This window comes from Impatiens glandulifera, unplaced genomic scaffold (assembly GCF_907164915.1).
Source record: "Impatiens glandulifera unplaced genomic scaffold, dImpGla2.1, whole genome shotgun sequence".
NCBI classification, from domain to species: domain Eukaryota; kingdom Viridiplantae; phylum Streptophyta; class Magnoliopsida; order Ericales; family Balsaminaceae; genus Impatiens; species Impatiens glandulifera.
In genome coordinates this window covers 57,437-67,638 of record NW_025919459.1, presented here as the reverse complement: position 1 = coordinate 67,638, position 10,202 = coordinate 57,437, and the positions used below count along the sequence as shown (strand labels likewise).

The 10,202-nt window shown below is 35.5% G+C and overlaps 1 protein-coding gene across 1 annotated transcript; it reads left to right on the top strand.

The window, feature by feature from the left end:
* The first annotated feature begins 430 nt into the window (after positions 1 to 430).
* On the top strand, positions 431 to 1,801 carry LOC124918010 (zinc finger MYM-type protein 1-like). Its single transcript, XM_047458278.1, has one exon. It carries the CDS (start codon positions 431 to 433, stop codon positions 1,799 to 1,801), a length of 1,371 nt encoding a protein of 456 aa, XP_047314234.1.
* Positions 1,802 to 10,202: the final 8,401 nt, after the last annotated feature.

The window sequence follows — 10,202 nt, the reverse complement described above, 5'->3', positions numbered from 1 at the left end:
CTCAGCGGGTTACGGTGGGCAGTAACCCAGTGTGATTTTTTATATATATATATATATATATATAATATCTATTATATACAGCTGGCTAAAATATAATATTTTATATAAGAATATGATCTATCTATAATAATATATATATATATTATTATTATATTATATTAAATTATATTATTATTATATTATATTATTATTATATTATATTTTTTTATATTCATACTTAAACTTTCATATTTTTTTATTTATTTAAAACATAATCATTTTAAATTTTTATGATTGTTTGGTTTAATTTCTCTACAACTATCCTTGGTCTCTCTTTTGAATCTCTCGGTTAGTTTTCTTTACCCTTTCTCAATTAATTTTGTTTATAACATAAGATTGTATAAATTATATATTCTTATTTTAATTCTATATTTTTGTTAATAGGATTACAATGGATAATGAAAGGAGTAAAAAAAGAAAGACATTATTGTCGTTTTTCAAATATAAAGAAAATTCATCTACATCTACGGTTAACGAGGTAAATCTTCAATCTTATGCATCTAATACGGAAGAAGAACAACCTGTTTTAAATTTTCCAAGGGTTGAAATTGATCTTAATAATCTTGAACGAGATCCCGCAATTCGGATTCCTATATGGCAACATCCAATAAATCAACAAGATGAAATTAGGCGGTCTTATATTAGAATGGGTCTGTATCAACCTAAGTTAGATGAGTATCCAAGAACTAAGTTTGGATCACAAACTCAGTATCGTAGATTTCAATACTCGTGGTTTGAAAAGTTTCCTTGGATAGAGTATTCTTCATCAAAGGATTTAATATTCTGTTTTCCTTGTTTTCTTTTCCAAAAGAAATCACCTATTAATCCTTCATTCACTATTGATGGATTTAATAACTGGAAAAGGGTTAACGATGGAGTTAAATGTCCACTTTTAATTCACGTGGGAGGTTCTACTTCCTCACATAGTAATTCAGTGAAATATGTTGAAGATTTGATGAAAGTAAGGGGACATATTGACAACATATTGAATGCCCAAAGTTTAGATGAAGTTCAGAAAAATCGATTACGACTTAAGACGACAATTGAGAGTATTCGATGGCTTAGTTTACAAGCTTGTGCATTTAGAGGTCATGATGAATCTTCATCTTCTAAAAATCGTGGTAATTTTATAGAGATGATAAAACTTATGGGTCGATTGAATGTTAATATTGGTGATATAGTATTAGAAAAAGCTCCAAGAAATGCAACATATACTTCACCAACTATTCAGAAAGAAATTTTGCATATTTTTGCAAATAAAGTAAGGAAAAAAATACGTGAAGAAATTGAAGATGCGAAGTTCTGTATTTTAGTTGATGAAGCTAAAGATATTTCAAATAAAGAGCAGGTGTCAATTATTTTGAGATTTGTTGATTGTTTGGGTATATTACAAGAGCGTTTCTTTGATATTGTTAATGTTCCAAATACTACTGCTTCAACATTAAAGAAGAGCATATCAGATGTTCTTTCTCGACATAATTTGAATGTCACCAATATGAGAGGGCAAGGGTACGACGGTGCTAGTAACATGTCTGGTGCTTGGAATGGACTTCAAGCTCTATTTCTTCGAGAGTGTCCATATGCATATTATATACATTGCTTTGCTCATAGGTTGCAATTAGCATTAGTTGGAGCTTCTACAAAAGAGATTTCTGTTTGGCTATTTTTTCAAAATTATCCACCATTATTAATCTTATTGGTTGTTCCTCCAAATGGCATTCTGAGTTACATTCTGTTCAAACTATTGAAATTGATCGTATGATTACTTCGGGTGAACGGGATACTGGTAAAGGAATGAATCAAATTGGTAAATTACATCGTAGTGGATCAACTCGATGGAGCTCTCATTTTGAATCTATTTGCAGTTTAATTGATATGTTTGGTGCAACTATTTCTGTTCTTGAAAGTATTGTGGAAGAAGGATCGTCTAGTTCTTTACGTGGAGAAGCATGTGGTTGTTTGATAAGTTTGAGATCTTTTGAATTTGTTTTCACACTTTATATGATGCAAAAAATTATGGGAATTACAAACCTGCTTTGTCAAGCTTTGTAAAACAAATCTCTTGATATTATAAATGCCATGGATCTAGTATCAACTACTAAAGCACTACTTTTCAATTTTAGAGAAGAAGGATTTGATCATCTCCTAGAATACGTGCAAATGGTTTGCACACAACATGACATTGAAATTCCGGATCTGAATGCTTCATACAAAAGTGCAACAAGACGTTCATGTCAACAAAAAGATTCGTTGACAATTCAACAACACTATCATTTCACTATCTTCAATTCAGTGATAGATTTTCAACAAGAAGAGTTGAATTCCAGATTTAGCGATGAGGCAGTAGAGTGTTGGGTTTTGTTTTCCTTGGTCAATGAGGAAAAGCCCAGCAAATATGTCCATTTGGGCCCCCACTTGATTCACTTATTTGGGAGTAATATAAAAGGGGAGAAATCTTCTTTTGCAAGAAATAAGAGCAAAAGAAAGAGAGAGAAAATCAAGAAAGAAAAGAGGGGAAAAACTTCAATTTCAGCAGCCTTAGTATTTTGATGATTGCCGGAGTTTGCACCGTTGGATCGTTCTAATATTTGGACAGCAGCTTCACAACTTCTGGGCCAACATTCTGGACGGTGGAGATCGGATTCTGAGGTCTGGAGGTTGGGGTTTCGTTACCGGAATAGTAGCAGTTGTTTTTGGTGATATTCTTCTTTTCTTGTTCTTTGATTATTTCTATATCCTTGATGTGCATGTTTCTAAGGGTATTATGAATTTGTATGCCTCTAGTATTGTCTAGAGAAGACTTTTGTATTGCTCTCTTACTGGTGATAGTGGATTTTAAGCGGCACTAGGTGTCCCGTGGTTTTTACCCATTGAGGGGTTTTCCACGCTAAAATTTTGTGTTGTTTGTGTGTGCTTTCTTGGTGTATTACTCACTGTTTTAGGGGCTGTGTTGATTGCATACCTATTTGTTAGCTTCCTCACAGGTTTAAACGGTTTGGGAAAGCGTTGTCAAACGTAGGATAACTTCCGCATTTGTTGTTTACTGTTGTGGTGCATTTCCATCAAAGTGGTATCAGAGCCTTGGTTGCTTATTTGTGAATTGAACTGTTTGAACGATGGAAACTAATACAAGTAGGATGATTAATTTGAATGGTTCTAATTATCATGTTTGGAAGGCAAAAATGGAAGATCTCCTATATGTGAAAGATTATTACTTACCTGTTTTTGCTACTGATAAACCTGATAATAAAACAGATGCAGAATGGACTATTTTGCATAGACAGGTTTGTGGATATATTCGGCAATGGGTGGAGGATAATGTACTAAATCATATTATTGGGGAGACACATGCTCGTACTTTGTGGAACAAGCTTGAACAGTTGTATGCTCGGAAGACTGGGAACAATAAATTGTTTTTGATTAAGCAATTGATTAAGTTATAGTACAAAGATGGCACTCCTATTACAGATCACTTAAATGCATTTTAGGGCATTGTGAATCAGCTTTCAGGAATGGGTATCAAGTTTGATGATGAGATTCAAGGTCTATGGCTACTTGGTACATTACCGGGTTCTTGGGAGACTTTTAGGGCATCCTTGTCCAACTCTGCACCGGATGGTATTATCACCATGGAATTGGCTAAGGGCAGTGTTATGAATGAAGAGATGAGAAGAAAGTCATAGGGTTCCTCTTCACAGTCAGATGTCTTGGTCTTTGAAAAGTGGGGGAGAAGTCAAAGTAGAGGTTCGGGTAATAAAGGAAATCAGTGTTGTACTAGCAGCTCCGGTAAAGGGAAGTATGCTAATATTGAGTGTTACTATTGTGGTAAAAAGGGGCACACAGTAAAGTTCTGCAGACAGGCAAAGAAAGAGAACAAGAAGAAAAACTACAACAACCAGAACAACAATCAAAGGAAAGATGACGATGGCAGTGACAAGGTTGAAGTGAATACTATCACTAATGATTTCTTTGTTTGTTGTGATGATAATTTGGTGAACTTTGCACATGATGAGGCGAGTTGGGTTATTGACAGTGGAGCTTCGTGTCATGTTACATCACGAAGAGATTTTTATTCATCTTACACTCCAGGTGATTTTGGGGATGTCAAGATGGGTAATAGTGGGCTATCAAAAGTTGTTGGCATTGGAGAAGTCTGTTTGAAATTTAATACTGGGATAGAGTTGGTTTTACAGAATGTAAAACATGTCCCGGATATGAGATTAAATTTGATTTCTACAGGTTTACTTGATGATGATGGGTACAATAACTACTTTGGTAATGGTTTATGGAAACTCACGCGTGGTTCTTTGATTGTGGCAAGAGGTAAAAGGTGTTCAAAGTTGTATGTGGTACAACCAAAGATCTCCAAGAGCATTGTTAATGCTGTGGAGAATGTTGACATGACTGAGATATGGCATAAGAGACTTGGTCATATGAGTGAAAAGGGCATGGCTTTGTTGTTAAAGAAGGAAGTGTTATCAGGTGTAAATAATGTCCAGTTGAAGAGGTGTTCTCATTGTCTTGCAAGTAAACAAAACAGAGTTTCCTTCAAGAGCCATCCTCCCTACAGAATAGAGAACATACTTGATCTTGTTCATTCCGATGTTTGTGGTCCTATGAAGACAAAAACACTTGGTGGTTGCTCATATTTTGTCACATTTATTGATGATCACTCCCGGAAGGTATGACTTTATACTTTGAAGTCTAAAGATCAAGTTTTAGATGTGTTTAAGCAGTTTCATGCCTTAGTTGAGAGAGAGACTGGAAAAAAGCTCAAGTGTATTCGGACAGACAATGAAGGTGAATACATTGGGCCATTTGATGCTTACTGTAGAGAGCATGGTATTCGGCATCAAAAGACTCCTCCAAAGACACCTCAGTTGAATTGCTTAGTAGAGCGGATGAACAGAACATTGGTTGAGAGAGTCAGATGTTTGCTTTCACATTCAGGGTTGCCGCGTTCCTTTTGGGGTGAAGAATTGAACACGACGGTACATGTTATTAATCTAACCCCGTGTGTTCCTTTGTAGTTTGATGTTCCTAACAGGGTTTGGAGAGACAAAGATGTTTTTTACAGTCACTTGCGAGTCTTTGGATGCAAAGCATTTGTGCATATTCCCAAAGATGAAAGGTCAAAGCTTGATGTGAAGTCTAAGCTTTGTGCGTTCCTCGGTTATGGCGATGATGAGTTTGGATACAGGCTTTATGATCCAATTCAGAAGAAGCTTGTTCGAAGTCGGGATGTTGTGTTTATTGAAGATCAGATTTTGAAGGATGTTGAGAAGATAAAGACAGTTCCTCGACATAGTGATGATCTTATTGATTTGGGTCCAGTTCCTCTACAACATGTTGACACACAAGTTGGAGATGATGTTCCTATTGATGACCATGGTACTGATGATGTTGATGCTCAAGAGCAAGATGTAGATGAAGTTGTTCATCCAGAGTTACCAGTTCCAGACATGCCACCATGTGTTCCACTCAAACGGTCTACGAGAGATCGTCATCCTTCTGTACGTTATTCTGCAAATGAGTATGTTCTTCTTACTGATGAGGGGGAGCCTGAGTGTTATGCAGAAGCTATAGAAGATGAGCACAAGAAAGAATGGGCTGAAGCTATGCAAGATGAGATGGATTCCTTGTATAAGAACAATACTTATGAGTTGGTGAAGTTGCCTAAAGGCAAGAGAGCATTGAAGAACAAGTGGGTTTATAAGGTGAAGACTGATGAGTTCACCTCACAACCCAAATACAAAGCTAGATTGGTGGTCAAAGGATTCAGCCAGAAAAAGGGTATTGATTTCGATGAGATTTTCTCTCCAGTTGTGAAGATGGGTTCTATTCGGGTGGTTCTCGGTTTAGCGGTCAGTCTTGATCTTGAGGTTGAGCAGATGGATGTCAAGACTACTTTCCTTCACGGTGAATTGATAAAGAAATCTATATGGAGCAGCCTGAAGGGTTTCAGGTAGAAGGTAAAGAAGACTATGTGTGTAGACTTCAGAAAAGTCTATATGGGCTGAAGCAGGCACCGAGACAGTGGTATAAGAAGTTTGAGTCTGTTATGGGGGAGAAAGGCTACCGAAAGACTACTTCAGATCATTGTGTTTTCTTTCAGAGGTTTGGTGATGATGATTTCATCATTTTATTGCTTTATGTTGATGACATGCTTATCGTTGGCAAGAATGCAGGAAGAATTGCTAAGTTGAAACAACAGTTGAGCAAGTCTTTTGCAATGAAAGACTTGGGGTCGGTTAAACAGATTCTTGGGGTACGGATCACTCGAGATAGAGCTGCCAAGAAGTTGCATATGTCACAAGAGCGATACATTGAGAAGGTGCTTTGTAGGTTTAACATGGACAAAGCTAAAGTGGTTAGTTCTCCTCTTACTACCAACTTTAAGCTAACAGATAAAGATTGTCCTACTTCAAAGGAGGACATTGAAGATATGGATAAGGTTCCATATGCCTCAGCGGTCGGTAGTTTGATGTATGTTATGGTATGTACAAGGCCGGATATAGCTCATGCAATTGGTGTTGTTAGTCGGTTTCTGTCAAATCCTGGTAGGAAGCATTGGGAAGCAGTTAAATGGATTCTCAGATATCTGCGCGGTACTTCCAAATTGGGTATCACATTTGGAAATGAAAAGTCGGTGCTTATGGGATACACAGATTCTGATATGGCTGGAAATAAGGATAACATGAAATCCACTTCTGGATATTTGATGACATTTACAGGGGGAGCTGTTTCATGGCAATCAAGATTGCAAAAGTGTGTGGCCTTATCGACAACAGAGGCTGAGTATATGGCAGCAACAGAAGCTTGCAAAGATCTATTGTGGTTGAAAAGATTTCTGCAGGAGCTTGGCTTCAAGCAACAGCGCTACGTAGTTCTTTGTGATAATCAAAGTGCAATACACCTTGCTAAGAATTCCATGTTTCATAAGAGAACGAAACATATTGATGTGCGATATCATTGGATTAGAGAATCTCTTGAAGATGGATTGTTTGAACTTGATAAAGTTCACACTGATGATAATGGTTCCGATATGTTGACAAAAGCATTGGCAAGGGAAAAGTTGAAGGTGTGTTGTTCGATCGCCGGGATGGCAAAATCTTCCTCATAGTCAGGAAGAGGGGGAGATTTGTTGGGTTTTGTTTTCCTTGGTCAATGTGGAAAAGCCCAGCAAATAGGTTCATTTGGGCCCCCACTTGATTCACTTATTTGGGAGTAATATAAAAGGGGAGAAATCTTCTTTTGCAAGAAATAAGAGCAAAAGAAAGAGAGAGAAAATCAAGAAAGAAAAGAGGGGAAAAACTTCAATTTCAACAGCCTTAGTATTTTGATGATTTCCGGAGTTTGCACCGTTGGATCGTTCTAATTTTTGGACAGAAGCTTCACATCTTCTGGGCCAACATTCTGGACGGTAGAGATCGGATTCTGAGGTCTGGAGGTCGAGGTTTCGTTGCCGGAACAGTAGCAATTGTTTTTGGTGATATTCTTCTTTTCTTGTTCTTTGATTATTTCTATATCCTTGATGTGCATGTTTCCAAGGGTATTATGAATTTGTATGCCTCTAGTATTGTCTAGAGAAGACTTTTGTATTGCTCTCTTACTGGTGATAGTGGATTTTAAGCGGCACTAGGTGTCCCGTGGTTTTTACTCATTGAGGGGTTTTCCACGCTAAAATTCTGTGTTGTTTGTGTGTGCTTGCTTGGTGTATTACTCACTGTTTTAGGGGCTGTGTTGATTGCATTTTGCATACCTATTTGTTAGCTTCCTCACAGGTTTAAACGGTTTGGGAAAGTATTGCCAAACGTAGGATAACTTCCGCATTTGTTGTTTACTGTTGTGGTGCATTTCCATCATAGAGCTCCTTAAACTTAGTTCTGCTTTGGACCCTAAAGATAATTTTAAATCATTTAAAGGTGAAGATATTTGCAAATTGGCTGAAAAGTATTATCCAGGAGACTTCAGTGAACAAGAAATGCATTATTTGAGATCCCAACTTCAGCATTATAAAATTGATGTTTCTCGTAATGAGAATTTTCAAAATATGTCTTCCATCATTGAATTGTGTCGCAGATTAGTTGAAACAAATAAGTCATCAAATTATAATTTGATTGATAGATTGATTCGACTTGTTTTTGACTTTACCAGTTTTTACTGCCACTACAGAAATATCATTTTCAGCAATGAAACATGTGAAAACTATTCAACGGAATAAGATGGAAGAAGAGTTTTTAGCCGATACTATGATAATTTATATTGAACGAGAGCTTGTTGAAGATATTGATTCAGATTCTATAATAGATGAATTTTATTCTATAAAAAATAGAAGGTTGCAACTTAAATAATATGTAAAAGTTTGTTAAATTTTATATATTTTCTTGTCTTATTTTTACATTTTCAATAATACGAGATAATTTTTATATATATAAATTTGTTATTAAATCGGGTATTTCGTTTATTTCTTAGATCTTTTATATTTATTTTATTTTATTATGGGGTATTTATTGATAATTTTAATTACTAAAAAATTAAAATCAGCCCAGTCAAAAAATAAATCCTGGATTCGCCCTTGCATAGCGCGAAACCTTTTCCCGAGCGTAACCAAAAAATGAACCCCTTATATAAAGTATGTTTGCAAAGGTACTTTTTTGGCCAAAATTAACTAGTAGAGACCTTAGGGGTGTTGTGGAACATAGCGTCTAAAAATTGTTTCCCACACGTAACCAAACGTCGAACTCACTCTCTTAATTTCCTAATTTTTTTAAAATTAGGTGGCGACTCTCTAACTGTGAGGTTAATTAATATTGAAAATTTTAAAGTAGGCTTATGACACACTTCCCATTAAAAAACTCTCAATCTCTTCCATATTCGACGGGATGATAAGTTATGAAGTTGTCTACAAAGCCTCGTTTTATAAACTTAAAATTTTCAAACCTTAAAATTATTTCCCTTCACATTTTCAAAATCAACTTTAAAAGAGCGTTCTAGATTTTTTTAAACTCATCAATCAAAACGTTTTTAAATATCGATCACACCTCTCTAAATTCTTGTAATATAATTTTTATCGTCTTGATCAAACTGACTGTCAGTACCATATTGTGATCCCCAATAAATATTTCATGAAATGCATCACAAACACAAATTCACAACTCTCCGTCTTATGAATTAAAATGACAGCCATACCACTACTATCATCATTAATACAATCGTCATGGACATTTTCAAGCACTTTTAAAACATAATTTTATGAAAACATTAATTGGATAATAGTCATATAATGTGAACCCAAATGAGTATTTCCGGATCATTTTAAACTAATATCCTAATTCTTTCCTTTACTACTAACAATATCCCCTTTATCCAAACCTTCTAAAAGTCTATCATGTTTAACTTGTCTAAATTTATCTTTTCTATTTACACGAAGCACCAGAAATCTTCACAATTACAATATCATACTTGAAAAATCGCTCAAAATCCGATTATTTTTAGCAACTGCTACAACAACAAGTTGAAGTTAATGAGAAAAACAATGGACATACCTTGTAGATGAATTTTCCTTCAATATGAGAACCTTCAATCAATTATACTCACCTTGCATATTTGAGGCTCCATCATATCCTTCACCCCTCAATCTTGATAATGATAATTTATGTTTGCAAATAATTCGTCAAATGCCTTTTTCAAGGAAATAGCAGAAGTGTCAGACACATGCACAACAGTAAGAAATCATTCAATGACACATCCATATTTGTTCACATATCTTAAAACAACTCTCATTTTCTTTTTGACTGAATTATCTCGACACTCATCAACCATAAGAGAAAATACATTGTCTCATATATCATTAAGAATGACATTTGTGACTTTAGTAGCACAAGCCCGTGTTAACTCTTTTGATTTTTTGAAGACTTCATTTGATTGTTTCTAGGGGAATTATCACTCATTGTCTTGGAAATCTCGTCATCTTTAAGTATACTACATAATCAATTTAAGAAAGTTACCTTTATTTAAAGAGTTTAGTGACTCGTCTTGTCCACGAAAAGGAAAACCTTGCATCAAAAGAAAGCATGTACCATTTAAAGATGACGTTAATCGAGTACAATACGCAACCTCCATTACGTTTCCATGTGCTTGTAGAAATGTGAAACATTTTT

What these genes read in the sequence shown, in the direction of transcription:
- LOC124918010 (XM_047458278.1), top strand. Translation starts at nt 431, where the DNA reads ATGGATAATGAAAGGAGTAAAAAAAGAAAGACATTATTGTCGTTTTTC.